This window comes from Rutilus rutilus (genome assembly GCF_951802725.1).
Source record: "Rutilus rutilus genome assembly, chromosome: 2".
Classification (NCBI taxonomy): domain Eukaryota; kingdom Metazoa; phylum Chordata; class Actinopteri; order Cypriniformes; family Leuciscidae; genus Rutilus; species Rutilus rutilus.
In genome coordinates, this window is record NC_140210.1 from 14634068 (window position 1) to 14651912 (window position 17845).

The 17845-nt window shown below is 36.9% G+C and overlaps 1 protein-coding gene across 2 annotated transcripts in view; it reads left to right on the forward strand.

Moving 5' to 3' along the window:
* Nucleotides 1-17845, forward strand: part of lrba (LPS-responsive vesicle trafficking, beach and anchor containing) — a 257927-nt gene that overhangs the window by 142645 nt on the left and 97437 nt on the right. Inside the window, exon 37 of one of the 2 annotated variants that reach the window (XM_084402975.1) lies at nucleotides 15280-15404. In XM_084402975.1, the coding sequence (XP_084259101.1) occupies nucleotides 15280-15404 (125 nt within the window). The remainder of the gene's footprint in view (nucleotides 1-15279; nucleotides 15405-17845) is intronic. The other variant, XM_084402976.1, reaches the window with a different exon arrangement.

Below are 17845 nucleotides of genomic sequence, written 5' to 3' on the forward strand. Positions count from 1 at the left end.
GATTTTTTTCAAGAATTGCACTTAGGAACATTATTACAAATTTAGAATTTTTCTTATGAATCCGGCCCCTGCCGTTTAACATGATTTTGTGAACCAGTGTCCAAAGTACTCTTGTGCTTCTCGATTATGATTACTATCATTTTTGGGATATTCATGAATATTAAAATTGATTTGTAATATGAAAATGATTCACACTCTATTTTTTTTTTTCAAATCTGAAGAAATGTAATATATAAGAAACATCATAGATGAAACCTGATAATCCATGTTATCCAAGCATAACATGATAAATTACAAACTTGATTTAGTTAGTAACAGAGAAATAGTGTAGAATCTTTAATATTTTTGATTCATTTTTCGTAATATTTGTTTTGAACTTTTTTTTACATTGAAAAAGTTTGTTTATTTTCAGGTTTAAATTAGATTTTAAATAGCCAATATAACCACTCCACTGAATGTGGTAGTTTGCACATCACTGTCCTTGTGTTTGGAATATAAGGGACCCTTGATATTAAGTTGAATATAATAATAACAGCGCCTACTTGTTCTAAAAGCAAATACAGCAGAACAAGCTGTCATCCACTAGATTGTGCAGCGGGACAACGTGATTAACTGAAAGTACAGCATTGCAGACTTGGTCTGCGTCACGAATATAAGTGGCATACACCTCCACGAGCCAATGTTGGCACATGTGTCATAGGTTACCAGCCTCTGCTTTATGGCAAATTAGTTCACTTGACAACCATATTTGTAATGCCCGTTTTCAGCCATGCAAGTACAGGCTTTATCTACATGAATGGGGAACGACCAAAACCTATTGGAATGCAGGACTTGCATTCTTATAGCTGCCATATGGAGTGTTTGAATTCTCTCATTCATATATGTATGAGTGGACTGTCTCTGCCTTCAGTCTTTGACCAAACTAAATGCCAGTAGAAAGGTCTAGGAATGTCATTGTAAAACTCACGAAGACGAAGGAGAATAGTAATAATGGTATTTAATGACAAACTCTGGAGATCAGACAGGAAACATCCACTAACACATAAAATAGATGAGAACAGACAGAGAATGAGGGAGAACACTGGGTATAAATAAACAGAGCTAATGAGCTAATAGATGGACAACAGGTGAATCTAATGACTAAATCAAACACACAGGAAAATGAGGTCACATGAGAAATACAATGAAACATAACATAACATAACCATAACAACAGGAAGCGCTTAATTATAGATCTGTCGTCTAAAAGTTGTGCTACTAAATATCAGATAATATTGTCCAGGCTATTTTACGGTTACTGTATAATACTTTGACATCAACTCAGTTTAGGTGCCCTTGCAATTCAAAGAAATGCATATCTGGAAAAATATATTTTTCGATTAAATATTCAGGAGTGAAAAAAAAAAAATCTGCTGTGCCAGCATGCTTGTGTGTATTGACCAGAATTGTTGGCTATTGAGACAGTGATGCTGGACACTCAGGGGCTCTAATCTGTCCCTCAGCCCTTCCCATCATCCTCATCTCTGAGGAGACCTTATAATGGAATGCCCCTACATAAAGTACTGAACGCGGCTCTGCTGCAGCCAGAGCCATTACACACAGCACCATGTGCACTTTTCCTCTGTAACAACTCAGATTTATGAGTTTCAAATGCCCTTAAGAAAGTATACTGCCGTGACAGAGCAAGGTCACGATAGGAGGCCCTGATCAATATTTGAATGAAAAGCCATTTGGGAAATTTTTAAGGCCTTTTCTCCCCCTCTCCTTCTTTCTGTCTCGCTCTCTCCCAGGGAACAACATCAGGAAAGTATCGATTGCTGGGGTCCAGTAGTTAGTCAAAGGCTATCTCCTTTGACTAACCCCTTAGCACTCTGTCACCCCCTCACCACTGTGATAGATTGTTTCTCTCTGGGCCACAGTAATTACACGCAGCTCCAGTCGGGTCATTTATTTCAACATTTTCACCATTTACCAAAAAAATCTCTTTTATCTTTGTGACCCAGCAGTTTGTTTTTGCAGCGAAAGCAGAAAGAGGGACACATAAAATTCTCACTCCCGCCCTGGAGCACGATGGGGCATCCGTTACCCATCTCACCCATATATTTCTCTCTCACTTTCTTTCTATTTCTGCTTTCACTCTCTAGTCTCCCCTTTTTTCCCTCCTTCTCTGACATTCTCTTTTTTACTCTTTCTTTTACAGTTTTCTGACTTCTCCACTCTTGCTTTTTAAAATCATGAATAAGTGATATATATTTTAATGTTAAAATATATTAAAATAGAAAACTAGAAAAACATTATTTTAAATTGTAAGAATATGTAGTTGTACTGTATTTTTGAAAGACCTCCAGAAAGACTCCACACCTTTGAATGGTATGTTGTACTACCAGTTAGCTTCAGTGTTCATTTTTACAGCACATTGTGGTTTATTTTTAGTCATAAAATTATGATTAAAACGACATTTAGTTTTAGTCTTATTTTAGTCATCTGAATTGTATTAGTCTAGTCTTAGTCGACTAAATCTATTGTAAATAAAATCAGTCAGTAAATAAAAATAAGAACAAATACATACAATAGGACAAAGATACAATTTAAATTAACAGTGCTTTAAGTTTGTCAAGTAGGTCTAACATTAGTTATCAGGTAAGAAAAACTACCTACAGAAATTGAATAAAGTAATCAAATGTAAAATAACAGTGCATAGTCTTCCATGTATAAACCCTTATTAAAGCTACTAAAGTTATTCAGTCAAGAGCAGTGAGTGATTTTCTCTGTCTTTTGTTGTTCGAATTAACATTAAGGACCCAGACAGCAGCAGGATTAAGCTACTGTCACTTTTAAAATCCAAATCCCACTAGAACAATGTTATATGTTTTGTTGACTTTGTACTTGCATTAATCCAAATGTTCCCAATAATGTTTAAATTCAGAGAAATCAGCCATTTTAACCAGTGTAGAAGCCCGTGTCATTGCGACATCATATCTCTGTTAACCTGCTATACTACCGTATAAACCATCGAAACACCAAAGAAGCTTTAATATATTATATGTTATATTAGACAGGTGAGCAACTGTTTGGATACCTTTATCAGGTTAGTCTTATTGTTTGAATTTCTTGTTTTCTTGATTTGCTGCAAGTAACATGTTTGTACCATGCCTCAGAGACAACATTATTTTGCCAAGTGGCTAACATAGCACAATCAGAAAGAGCTATATTTGTAGTACCAGTAATGCAGCATTCTCTCCACCATACAATATATTTTAAAATTAACTGCATGCCATTTAGCAACACAAGTCATCCAGCTTTTATTAATGTGATATTCTAATATCGATCTAGCATACTGCAATGTGCACCAAGTGTCTCTAACACTAAGCTAACACACAGTTAACACGACACAACAGTAATGTTATGACAATAATAACTTTCAACACACTCAAATGTATTTTTTAGTATGATTGTTTTGACCAAGTTACCCCACAATTTTACTTTGTCAATAAAGTGACCTGTATGAGCAGTAATTCAGCTATTTTATTAGAATGAAATAAAATAATATGAATTTATGTGATCAAACGTAACTGTAACAAAACGTAACGTAAACGTAACTTTAATCGTAAAATAAACAAACAACAAAACGAAAGAAGCAGCAGCGACCTACTGCGGTAAAACATAATGAAAACAGCAACGCAAAATGTCCCAGGCTCTGCTTCATACCACAGTAGCGTTAATAAAACTTTAATACATTAGCTTATCCATGAATATGATTTCTGCCTGTGTCCCGTCGAATTGCTTTCCATCTGCTGTGGAGGTGAAGACGACAACTCCCTTGATTCCACGCTCATTCACGGTGTCATCAAGCTACGCCTTTGTTATTGTTTTGAATAAGTAGCGTCTAGCGGCGAAACTTACATACTGTGCCTTTAAAGGGATAGTTCACTTTGAAATTAATTTTTGATATGTTTTAGCTTACCTCAAGGGCATCCAAGATGTAGGTGTCTTTGTTTCCGCAGTAGTTTCAATTTTGATATTTTTAGGTCAAACCGTTCTTGTCTGTCAGTCATATAATGCAGGTCTATGGTCACTGTCTCAAAACACAAGCACAGAGTCCAAATTAAAACAATTCCCCATCGTAAGTACACATTGATGGCCTAAGACACGAAACGAGCGGTTTGTGTGAGAAAACGAACAGTATTTATATCGTTGTTATCTCTTGAACACAGCACACGTCCAAATGATCTGACGGCGCGGGCGGGTATAGATGTATACACTAGATGTCGCTTGGCTACGGTTTCGTTCCAATGAACTGCAGTAGCCAAGGCGACATCTATTTATATATCTAAACCCGCCCGCGCCGTCAGATCATTTGGACGTGTGCTGTGTTCAAGAGATAACAACGATATAAATACTGTTCGTTTTCTCACACAAACCGCTCGTTTCGTGTCTTAGGCCATCAATGTGTACTTATGATGGGGAATTGTTTAATTTGGACGATGGGGAATTGTTTTAATTTGGACTCTGTGCTTGTGTTTTGAGACAGTGACCATCGACCTGCATTATATGACTGACAGACAAGAACGGTTTGACCTAAAAATATCAAAATTGAAACTACTGCGGAAAAAAAGACACCTACATCTTGGATGCCCTTGAGGTAAGCTAAAACATACCAAAATTTTATTTCAAAGTGAACTATCCCTTTAAGACATAACCGACTGTTTAAGCGAATACTCGCCAAAACAGGCAGATCTTCCTTTGAAGCAAGATAAGATGCGAAAGAGAACTCAATTCAGCACTCGCCAGAGAGGTGGCTGTCTGTGTTCGCGCTTCAGATGTGCGCATCCCAAATTGAGTTCTCTTTCGCGTCTTCCTGCACTTAAATAGTTTAAAACTGCTTTATTGTTTAATTTGGCAAAACACGTGCAAATGCATGATAAACTTTTGTCAATTTCTTCCGCTGTCCAGGACCATTGTGCAGTCTTAATTTTTACAAAAGGTCTTGTTTTCCTTAACATAAAATGCGAAATGTATACATATGTCTGTTTTTCTCTTTCTCACATATGTTGGCTTTTTTAAACATTTTATAATACATGCAGCAGTTGTATGCTATTAAAGGGATAGTTCACCCAAAAATGAAAATTCTGTCATCATTTACTCACCCTCAAGTTGTTTCAAACCTGTAAGAATTTCTTTTTTCTGCTGAACACAAAAGAAGATATTTTGAAAAATGTCTGTAACCAAACAGTTGATGTACCCCATTGACTTTCATAGTATTTTTTTTTTTTCCTACTATAGAAGTCAATGGGGTACATCAACTGTTTGGTTACAGACATTTTTCAAAATATCTTCTTTTGTGTTCAGCAGAAAAAAGAAATTCTTACAGGTTTGAAACAACTTGAGGGTGAGTAAATGATGACAGAATTTTCATTTTTGGGTGAACTATCCCTTTAACTCTCTGGGTAGATCAGTACGTTACCATTTAAATGTGCTCATCTAACCTCCCTACCACACAGACTCATTGTGATTGAATCTCTACCAAAATAATCCCTCCCTTTCATTTTCATCTCATTCTTATTCATTGACGAAAAAGTCAATAGATCCTGTGAGTCAATCGATTTTTAGTTATCGTCTCGTTTTCGTCAGTGAAAAAGTCATTGACGAAAAATATGACAAATTATTCGTCAACAAAAATAATACTGCTTAGCTTTGTTAATCATTGTTAAATTCATTGTGGCATTCAGTACTTAAATATAAATGAAATATTGATATATATATATATATAATATAATATAATATAATATAATAATATATAACTAATGAATTTGTTTTGTATACATACATATTGCCACCACATTTGTTGAATGAACCATTAGTATTAAAGAATTTGCAATCGAGTAAATTGATTAAAGTTTGAACGTTTCATTATCACTCCCTCTTTGGTCTGGGATAATTATTGTTGAAAGAAGCTTGGGCCCTGATAAATGTATGAAACGCAAATTAAAAGACCACATAGTAAGCAATACATGAATAAATACAAACCAGTAAAATGCAGAAAAAGGCCATTTGTTCTCACTTAACATGTAGCACAGATGCTCTGTCACTGATGCCATTATCATGTGCTGCTCTTGACCTTGTCTACCTTTAGAAGAGACATTAGCATATACTGCACAAAGTCAACATCAATGCCACCGAGGAACACAGATGATTTCCCTTGCTCTGCATAGACACGGCCACCTTAATCAGACACAGTCAACCTGATTTCCTCTCTCAGTTTAATTTGAGACTCCAGGCGGCCACACAGCTACCGATTGCCTGTACTTTGACGGAGAGACCTGCACTTGCCCTTCTTCTGCATGACAAATATTCAATTCATCCATTCAGTTTTCATAAACACATGGTTTATGCAAATCGTATGAAATAATCTCAGTGATACAGAGCAATTTGAGCAGTGGCAATTGCAGGCATTAATGAAAAAGGCACATAGAGAGATGTGTTCACACTGACTGTAACTGCATTAATCCACAGGAAAAGGTTATAAATGACTGCAAGTTGTCTCTAAAATGCCCCGTGCAGGAGTGATGTATGAAACTTGTGCTCCATCTGGCCCGTTTGTTATGCTAAAGGTCACATCATTGCCATTTGCATAATCTCCATGCCAGAAATGAACTCCAATGTAATATCTGCCCAGAATACACACGCCTGCACATATGTATTGCTTTTGAACAGATAGACGGTTAAGAAACCATCATCACTCTTGCAGGATCATTTTGCCCTTTATGTAAATAATCTTGCATCTTGCGGCAGCTTTCAATATTTTTAATGGGTTTAAACTCATAACAGGCCACACAGGTACAAATAGATTAGTGATTGATGTGTTTTTCTTCATGCTGATAGATGGCAATCATTTGTCATTGTCAAAAAAAAAGAACAATATGGAGTGCAGTCAAACTTTCACAGGCACACTCACAAAAGCAGCATTTTGTTATCGAGCGTCTGGATGCTTTTCCAGTAAAGATAAGCAGCATGGACCTCATAGAGAAATGACATTTTGAAGAATTTCTGGATGCATGGAAGGTGATCTGGAGTCTAATTTCATTATTCACTGTCAAGTATTTAATCAGTGCCATTTTGGTGTATCATTTTCATCCCAAAGAATGCATTGTTCTGCATTGACTATTCTTTTTCTAATCTTTTTCTTCTGTTACATTCAAGAAGCTCTAACAAATCTACGTAAGGATTATGCATCATTATATTATCAAGGAATTATATATATATATTCCCCATGTTTCCAAACAAACAATGTGATGTGTGTGTGTGTGTGTGTACAATACCATAAAAAGACCTGGTAATGTTGTGTGTTCTCGGCCATGTGCTGAAAAAGTATTTTCAAGCCTCCAGGCCTGTTGTTCTTGAGTGGGCATATGTGGGTATTCTTGTTCCTGTGTGTAATTTAGAGCCTGTGTTTGCAGCGAAACCCTCGCAGGCTTTTATAACGCTGCTGGAGTGTGAGACTGATGCCTTCCTGAAGTGTGGCGGCACAAGCCAGCCTCTCTGTTTCAGCAACTTCCAAAAAACACCTCATTAATCCCACACGCGCACACACACACACTCTGAAATTCTCAACACATGGCCCAATTAAATGCTTTGTTTATTATGACACCTCCCTCGAGTCAAGTAGACTTGAAGTGTGGCTTGTTTTATGCAAACCTACAATTTAGGAGTGCAATTGAAGCTTTAAAGAGGAGATTATAAAACATGACCCTCTTCTCTGTTGATTCTCTCTGTCCCACTGTTTACTGCTCGCTCTCCATTCTATTTCCCTTATTCATTAACTCAATGGGTCGCCATCTGTATTAAACTGCATTACGATTCGCCCCCCCCGTTCATCATCTCTGTTGGTAAACCGGTTCAGATTTACAGCCAGCGACCCAGCACTTATTCTGGTACTGGGTGAGAAGAAAGACTTCAATTACACCTAACAGGCGCTTATAAAAGTCCCTGCTTGTGTTAAATTCTCGCCAAATGTGGTTTACATTAAGCACGTTTGGAGAAGGGTCTCAAGTGTTGCTTTCAGCCTATGCAATAAGACATTTCAAGTCCCCGCTGCCATTTACAGGTCTGTTTCCGTCATGGTTGTTTTACGAGCGTACTAATTACTAATTGCGCCCGTGCGGCGCGGATACGTGCCTGGTTCTAGAGGCCTATTGTGTTTTGTAATTGTCGTTGTCTTGAGAAGGCGCTGTCGTAATTCCTGTTAGAAAACCCTTTTGGAAGGAGGGATGGATGGATGGGGAGGATGGATGAATAATTCATTAATGCTGTGAAAACACTTGCTGCGTGGAATGTGCAGCTGATTCTGCTGCTGGGATTGATAGTGGTTGAATTACACACACGCACACACTTCCTTGGCCTTCATTAGGGCTCTATTGTCACAGTGTCTGGGCGGCAGTGGAGGCTGTGAATGCGTTTCCAGCTGCTCGACTAATTGCAGTGGCCGGCATGGTGTTGTATTGCAGACAGATTGATCCTCTCTGTATCTCTGCTCTCTCAGAGACTGACAGGATAGGAGCTCCTTGGATCTGCTCTGTGCCTTCGGTAATCATTTTAATTAATGAACACTGGAAACCAGAATGATGGAGTGGCTATTTACATGGAGGAAACTATCACATGCAAACACCTCGCTGCTACTTAGATAGAGGGAAATCTGTTCTCAGACAGACGGGACAATATGGAGTGAACCCAACTTTCTGTCTCTCTCCTACCACTGTTTCTTCCTGTTGTTTAATGGAAATGTGTCTGCAGAGTTAGTCAGGCCTGAATGTTGGCATGGGATTGTGAGTATTGCATATATTTGTAATAATTCCTGAACCGCATTATTCACTGTAACATGAAGGTAAATTATAATTATATAAATAATTATTGTTCCCACGGCTAAAAGGAAGCAGCTTCGCGCTCAATCGCCCAATTTTTTTGTTATCACTGTACAGCAAATTGCAGCAATATTTTTAAAGTAGTTGAATATTACCAATATTTGACTTGCCATTTTTCTTACTTCCCAACAAGGGGTGTGCGATTTTGACGCCAAAAATGCATTTTGTCGAAAACAAATTGTGTGTTTTTGTGCGGTGGATAGCTGACTCCCAAAGCTTTTCATATACTTTATATTCTGTGTGGTGGTTACTTCACAGCAGTGACAGAAATTAACTTTTTCAATAATGTGCAATATTTGCTACCTTAAATTTATTTCCAGTGGCATTTTACTGGAATAAATATTTTATAAATATTTAATATAAAAAAAATTTAAAAATTGCTTAGATGTATGCATCATCTTTTGTCAGATTCTTACATTTAATCAATACATTAATTTAGAATAATAACACACTATAGGTTACCAATCAAATTAAATTAGTATCAACAATATCCATTTTTGCAATGCAGAAGTGGCACAGAAGCTGCATCTATTTAGATGAATTTACAATGCAATTACAACTACCTAAATAATGCTGAGATTTTTTTTTTATGAAATGCTACTTTAAATATAAAATTAAGGTGGCGGCAACCAGAGCCGGACAGTAACGGAGTACATTTACTTGAGTACAGTACTTAAGTACAATTTTGAGGGATCTGTACTTTACTCGAGTATCATTTTTGGGTACATTTGTACATACACAAGTACATTTGAGAGGCAAATATTGTACTCTTTACTCCGCTACATTTCTATCCATAACCGTGAGACCCGTTACTACTTCTAAAAAAAGGAAAAAAGAAAAATCTCGGAAACCCTCAATTTGTTGTTTACCTCTCAAACATGCTTGGATTGTGCAGGCGCCACTGATTGGGACAGCCTATCAGCAATCACCTTCAGCTTTCCGCCAAAGTCAACTCCATGGTCAGATTTAGATAAGAGACGAAACCACAGACGAAACAATGGATGAAGACGCAGCAGGTCCATCCCGGGAATGTGCCAACCCGTGGCCCCACCTCGCCAGACTATTTCAATTTTCTGAACAAGTTAATGATAGTTTTCGCTTCAAGTGTTTGCTGTGTTTACCAATGTAAGCACTCTGGCAGTAGTAATGCAATATTTAGAAAATGTACTCTTGTACTCTTGATACTCAAGTACTTTTAAAAACAAGTACTTCAGTACTTTTACTTAAGTAGACATCTGACTGTAGTACTTTTACTTGTACTTGAGTAAAATTTAGCAAGGGGTATCTGTACTTTTACTCAAGTAATGAAGCTGTGTACTCTGTCCGCCTCTGGCGGCAACTCACTCACTTAATTCATCCGATTTGTTCAGATGGCTGATTCATTCAGGAATGAAGCAAGTGACTGAATTTATGAATGGATCATTGAATTATTGTATAATAAAAATAAAAAATACACGCTGATTCGTTCAGGAACGAAACACCACTTTGTGTTGCTCGGGGACGCACAATGGTTCTATGAGTTCACATTGATTCCTCTGAGGGTACGCACACCGGTCCCACCACTCGACATCTTGAGACTTGGGAGGCTGTTGAAAATATGTGTACAAACTGACTTCACCCTAGGCTGGAAGACTGCACTTTGTTAATTCTTGAAGTGGACTTTTGCCTGTATACTAGTGTTTAGTAGGGTTGGGTATCGTTTGAATTTTAGCAATTTCGATTCCAATTCCGATTCTGCTTAACTATTCCGATTCATATCGATTCCCAGTTTTGATTCAAATATGGTAAAAAAAAGTCCAACATTTAGATATCAAACATAACTATTCTGTCTGTTTGCAAAACATTCTGTTGCAGCTGCAAACCATGAACAAAAATCAGCAGCCTAAAGCAAACTAATAAACTAGACTAACTAATATGAATTTAAAACATTATTAAAGACAAGTATACAGTCAATAAAACAATAAGATTAATACACAAATACATACAACTGAACATATTTCAGGAATTGAAATCAAATGTAAAATAACACTGCATAGGTTTCTTTTTATAAGTAAAATATAGATTAATCCTTAAAGTTACATTTTTACACAAAATCTTTCTTTAGTTTTTTTGATTAACAGTAATGAAACAGCAGCAGGTTTATTAGGCTGCTGTCACTTTAATACCTAATGTACAGGTGCAGTATACTGTTGCATGTTTTCTTTCTCAACTGCTTACATCACAACAGTCATAACCAACTGTGTTTACGAGGATATTTTGACATATTTTTGTGTATTTGTGCATTCAAGTGCAAGAGACACAAAAGAGAACCCAATTCAGTATTCATGCACTACAGTATATGAGATTTAGCTTTTCGGCGCCGATGGCCTCGTGGTCAGTGCGCCAACATGTAGCACCGTTGCGCTCGGGCTGCCCGAGTTCGAGTCCCGGCTCGTGGACCTTTCCCGACATCATCCCCCGTCTCTCTCCCACCTCACTTACTGTCAACTCTCTACTGTCCTGTCCCAATAAAAGGCAAAAAAAAAAAGAATCAGGAGTGCGCTGTATTTGTAAATTACAATAGCTATGTTTCCATCCAAAGTTGCGAATTTAGCCTAATGCTCAGAATTGGATTATCGCATAAAACATTTGTGAATAAAGCACTGTTTCCATCCAGTGAGTCGAAGAGAACAAAATCGTCACTTCCTGATAAACGTGCGCTAAATATCACTTCGAAAAGTAGGAGAAGCCACTGTATGTAATATTTTTTTGTATATAATAAATTACTTGTTTCTCAAAGTGCACAGACGATATACAATGAACGTGTTATTTTGCTTTCAGAAGCAGATGCTGCTGTTTGGCAACACAGTCATGTAAGAGAGTTCTCGTGGGGAATTACACTGAACTACTTTGACGACAGACTTTTCTCTGGCATTTCAGACACTGTGCAAAAAGATTGTTCTGCTGGTTAGTCCAGTTATGTCATCCCATCGTGCAAAGTCACTCTTTTTTTTATGCGCATCAAGGAGTTTATTCGGTAAATGTGTTTCCATCGTAGTTTATGTGCATGTTTTCTTACCGGATAAAAAATGTATCCGACTCAAACGAGCACATATGTTTTTAATTCACACTTGGCATTTTCATCCAGCAGTTTTTGATGCGATATCCCAAAATGTGCATAACAATAGGTGGATGGAAACATACCTAACGAAATAAATCATTGTTTGTCTGTTTTTTATAAGAGGTCACAAAATTTTATTTTATTTTATTTGTATGGTATCCGCAAATAGTGATTGACATAGTAAAACTGAAATCCTTTCAATGTTTCAGAATAAATATATTTAAATAAAAGTTTTATTTATGATGTTCTATAAGTTAAAAGTATAATTGCATAAAACAATAATATAAATATAGTCCAACACTTAACTGCATCACACTGGGAACATAATATAAAGCAAAGTAGGAACATAATATATATTTAGTTCCATCAGAACAGAATTAATCGTCAGAATTGAGAAAAACAGGTCTGTTGGATACACTTTTAAGGGGTGAAATGTTCAGGTCCTGGTTATTGTATTGCTGTTATATGTTGTAATTCTGCTATTTGTACTTTAATCTCATTCATTAGTGATGAGGTGGACCGTTGAGACTGGAGTCATGCAATATTTTGACAGCATTTTCTGGGTGTTTTGTGCATGTACTTGCTACAGTAGATCCTCATTCCTTGCCCACATATCCGTTGTTACTCTGAGGACTTTTTTTTTTTTTTTTGGTTGTACTCATGTCTGTGTGTAAACATTTCCTTTGAAACATTTAACAGAAAGGCACTGCTGTCTGCCTGAGCCGTAAATGGTCTCTAAGGAGCTGTGCTTCTCCTGGAAAACTCACATCTCCCTTTGCATTACAGTACATCTCCTTTCCTGTCTTAAATAAATCAGTTATTAATGTCTCTTATTAGGCGAGCCGGTGAGCTTTTCAAGCGAAGTGTAGACTTGTTTTTATTTTCGCGTTTTAAGCGCTCTCTTCAGTTTTACGAGATGGGATTTGTTTTGAGCCTCTTGCAGTGGAGCGGATCGATCACACTTCTGAGAAAAAACCTGCACCGCTCGGGTACACCAAACCTTCTTGGCCCCATACGACGGAGAAGTCATTTTAAATGGGATTTTAAAATGTGTATTTTGCATGCCATAACTATTTCCAGAAGTATTTCTGTCTGTTTTTATTTCTCCTAGAATCATTAATTCTGAGAAGACTTGCAATACCACTAAATGATTTATCTATTTTCTCAACTCCTTCTTTCAATACTTTCTTTCTCTCCTTTTTTCCAGTTCTATGGTATTTTAGGTCATAATAGCTTGTTTTCTGGCGATTGTTAAAGTATGCGGGCGTAAAAAAAGAAGGTGAGCACTGGGGAGGACTCTTAAGTGGCCGTTATCCTGATTTATTTGGCCTGGGTGTGGAGGCCCTGTTGCACGATAAAACTTCTTCTCACTTCCACAGAACAGAATGGACTTAGAGAGTTATATTTCACCGCTCCTACAGTAAATCAGCCGGAGGACGGCTACAGAGCCACTGCTAAAGCCATTTGCTGTCGTTCCCCCACCAAGCCCCTATCGCTCGCTGGATCTCTGAGCATCCGCCAGCCCGCTCTGGGATCTGTGGATGGCATATGATCATTGATCTTCGTTTTTGAGCCCAATAAGATTCACTGTAGCATTATTTTATCGCATTCTACCTTAATCACACATCGTTTTTTCTTCATGTTCAAAATCAGTTTTTCTTTTGTGTGTATGCGTGTAATTAATTTATCACGCCGTTGTGCATTAAAGCAGAAAAAAGACTTTAATTTGATCTAACAAATTACACTCTTCCCTCCCCTAACCTGAAATTAGTTCTTTCTATTTCAAATTAAACAAGCTTTTGAAGATTAAACTCATTTATGGTACGGGAAATGTATTTTCCTTGTATCTCAGGGGGCTAAACATAATGAATATTTGAAGAGATTATTTTAATTAAAGTCCTTTGAATCTAAACGGGGTAATATGTTATAACTGTTCGCTTGACTCATTAAAAGTGAACCTGTTCACACACACCGAGAGAAAACACAAAAGCAGATGATGGGGGGCAAAAAAGAAAGAGATGGACCGGATTTTTCTTTACAGTGGTAAGAGGTGCAAATTGGAGAGAAAAATGGCTGAAGGCGAAGGACATTGAGTCAAATGTGCTCCCTCTTCTCTGCAGTCCTGCTTTAAGGTCTCCTGCTGGGCTCAGAAATGAGCCTGGAAACACAGCACTGCCTTATTCTCTCTCTCTCTCTCTCTCTCTCTCTCTCTCTCTCTCTCTCTCTCTCTCTCTCTCTCTCTCTCTCTCTCTCTCTCTCTCTCTCTCTCTCTCTCTCTCTCTCTCTCTCTCTCTCTCTCTGTCTGTCTGTGTGTGAGTGTGCTGGATTGCTGTGTCAGCAGGCTGATTCTCATTGTGATGTATTTAGCTCTCATCTCACCTTCTTGAGGCAAAAATCTGGGTCTCCTCTTCAGTGTTACTCCCAAGGACAAACATTTCTGGAGTTTGTCTGCATCCCTATATATATATATATATATATATATATATATATATATATATATATATATATATATATATATATATATATATATATATGAATAATTGCCTCTTGGTTAAAATTAATATTATTATTAGGATTCATTATATTATTTTACATTTTTTGTTTTGTTGTCTTACACCATGATTATTTTATTTTACATTAAAATACTTCTACATCAAACATTTTTTACATTTTTTGGGTTCACTACATGTATATGTATCTATCTGATCACATAATGTTAATGTTGCTGAGATAATTAACAATAGAACATAGCACACCCAAATACAATAGTATACACAAGCAATAGAAAAAAAAAAAACTTCTGAAAAGTTTAGATATTTAATAAAATGGTGGACATTAATAGGATTCATGTTCTTTTAATATGTACAGTATGAACATTTAAACAAAATTGACCCTTAAAACAATCTCTAAAAACTGAATGAAGAATACACATTTTTGGTATTTGGCAACAAATATTTTCAAAGTCCAGGTATATTTTATTATTAACCATAATTATTAGTATCTAATCGTAGCAATTCTCTAGTTTGTGCACTTTGCGCTGAAGAATGTTGCAGCAAAACAAGGCCGGTATTATGCAGCGCTGCCTGTGCCACTTCTCACTGCATCGGCTAATTGCTAACATATGTGCCCCTCTCTCTCTCTCTCTCTCTCTCTCTCTCTCTCTCTCTCTCTCTCTCTCTCTCTCTCTCTCTCTCTCTCTCTCTCTCTCTCTCTCTCTCTCTCTCTCTCTCTCTCTCTCTCTCTCTCTCTTCCTCTCGGCAGCAGACCACGGGAGTTCTGGCGCCTGGACTACTGGGAGGATGACCTGAGGAGACGTCGGCGCTTCATCAGGAACCCGTTTGGTTCCACACACTCTGAGGCCACGCTCAAGGCTGCAGCAGAGCATGGTGGGTGATGCATAGTCACATAGTATCATGCGCTTACACTATTTCACACACAAATGCAGCCCAGTCTGTCGAGCTGTAATGCTTTAACCCGTGATAACAGGTACACGGCTGTAAAAATTAAAGCTAAAATCACCGTAAAACCTTAATAGTGCAACAAGCCTCTTTAAAAAAGAGACACAATTACATTACATTCTCCCACTGTCCTGAGGCCTTTGTCTCTCAGATATTATTATGACAGTAATTTGCTGCTAATTTGTTTATTTTCCACGTGCAGTTCCTCTTATTAGCTTGTATATTTAAGTATCGCTAATTGTTCTTAAATTGTCACTGTGTTCCTTCCTTCCCATGCATGTCAGCTGCTGGTATTAAAGGTAAGTGAAGTTGTGAAGTTAATGGGAGAGCTAGTGGCAAAGGGCTTGGGTTAGATGTGTGTGCAGCAGTGTTACAAGCTACTCATCTTTTAATGAAGTTAGCTATTTCAAAAGAGTAGTAGGTTGTAGTTTATTTACACTATGTGCTACCAACAGAAAATAATGAATTATGTTTAAATGCATATTTATGTTTAAATATGTCTATTTAAGGGGGGATTGCCCTAAAATACATAAGTATTATATAATTCATAGCTGTATTTCTCTGGTTCAAAAACAAGGATTTTTTTTTTAGATTGATAAACAAATTTATTAAAATTGGGGTGACAGCATGGGAGACACAAAATTACTTTTGTGCAGAGATTTGAATCAGTGAACCATTTCTACTGGTTCAAAATAAAAGCAAAATAAAGAGCAAAACAATGTGAAAACGTTATGTAGTGTTTTGTCATGCTATTTCACATGTGTAAAGTAACTTAGGATAAAGTAAAGCTTGTGTTACTGGAAAAGCTATACTGTTAAGAAACTAGCAAGTTAGTAGCGTCACCAGGTGCAGTTAGTGACTCCCCAACACTGGTTTGTACTATTTTTGTTGATTGTCGCAGACAGTATCTAGTAAAATGCATCATAAAATCTGAGACGCATTACAGCTATAGTTTACATGACAGCAAGGGAAAAATTATGAAGAAAAAATTCACATTTTTTTGTTATGTCGAAAAACACTTTTTGAATGTCTGAGTTAAATTGCACTAGGGATAAATAGGATAAACTAAAAGTATTTAGATAAAAGATCTCATTTTTAGCATGAAAAGATCTTTGTTAACTGCAGAACATGCATATGTAGGCAAAATATTGTTGCAAATGTAGTTTCCTTTTGCATCTAATACAGAAAAAATAGATGAATGCATCTTTAATTATTCTCTGGTTTAAGAAAATGAATTAAAACCAAGTGCCTTTAGTTTTCCACCCTGAAATGACTAGATTTATATGAAATGTGCATAATTTATTCATAATATATTTCTCATTATATTTTCTTTGTTTTTATAAGACATCTCATTTGAAATATGCATCTTATAATCCATAATGAACTCCACATATTGATAACAATTTAATGAGTTATTCATTTTAGATTGGTGTTTACCATGCTATCAAAAGTAAAGCTGAGGTTATTAAACTCATCAGGGGCTCGTGTTCCCTTTCCTAGCCTCATTTAATGTTGTTATTATTGCTTCTCTGTACAACTAACATTCTCCTCGTATTTGAATGTTCAGTAAGTGCATCTGATATTTTGGTTGTTAAAAAGGAGCCCTGCCCTGTCCCTTCATTCACTGCAGCAATGCATACGGCATATGAGAGTTAAAATGTTTTACAGACTCCTTAACAAATTTTTTTTTAGCCACACCTAGAGATAGCAGGCTTTACAATCATTGCCATTCAGTACTTAGACTTGAGCAGCTTAACCTATTGCACCCCTCGGAAACGGGGCCATTTCTGAGAAAAAAAAAAAAAATGTCTCCAATATGTCACTGCTTAGTCCCCCCTTAGAATGACACAGGTCCTCAAGACAAACGACCAATGTGACAGAAGTCAATAAGAATGTGATCTAAAAGCAATAAGTGCTCAGAATCCCAGCATCCTCAGAGACCGATGTGCCGCCCTAATGGTCATAATATGCAGCTGGATGGAGGGCCCTGAGGGGAACCAATGATTTCTCTCTTTTTGCTTCGTCCTCTACATTTTCTTCTCTGTATTCTTCCCTTTTTCTTTCGCTAACTTTGGACTTGGTTGAGTTCAAGTGTTCCTTAAGGAACACTTTGAATCGTCTTTGAAATGGAACCTAAAACTTTGAGCTCTTAAAACCCTTCATTATACTCTTCCCCAGTGTCCATCCACCACAGGAAACAATCAATCCATCCATCAAGTATTTATGTGCATATATTAATTGTCTTTAACTTTACCTAAAAACCTATACTGGACAAACACAAAAACAGCTATTATGTTATTCCTAAATAATTTAGTATTTTAGCAAAGTAAACGATTCTAAACTCATAATAACTTGGGAGGGTGGGAAAG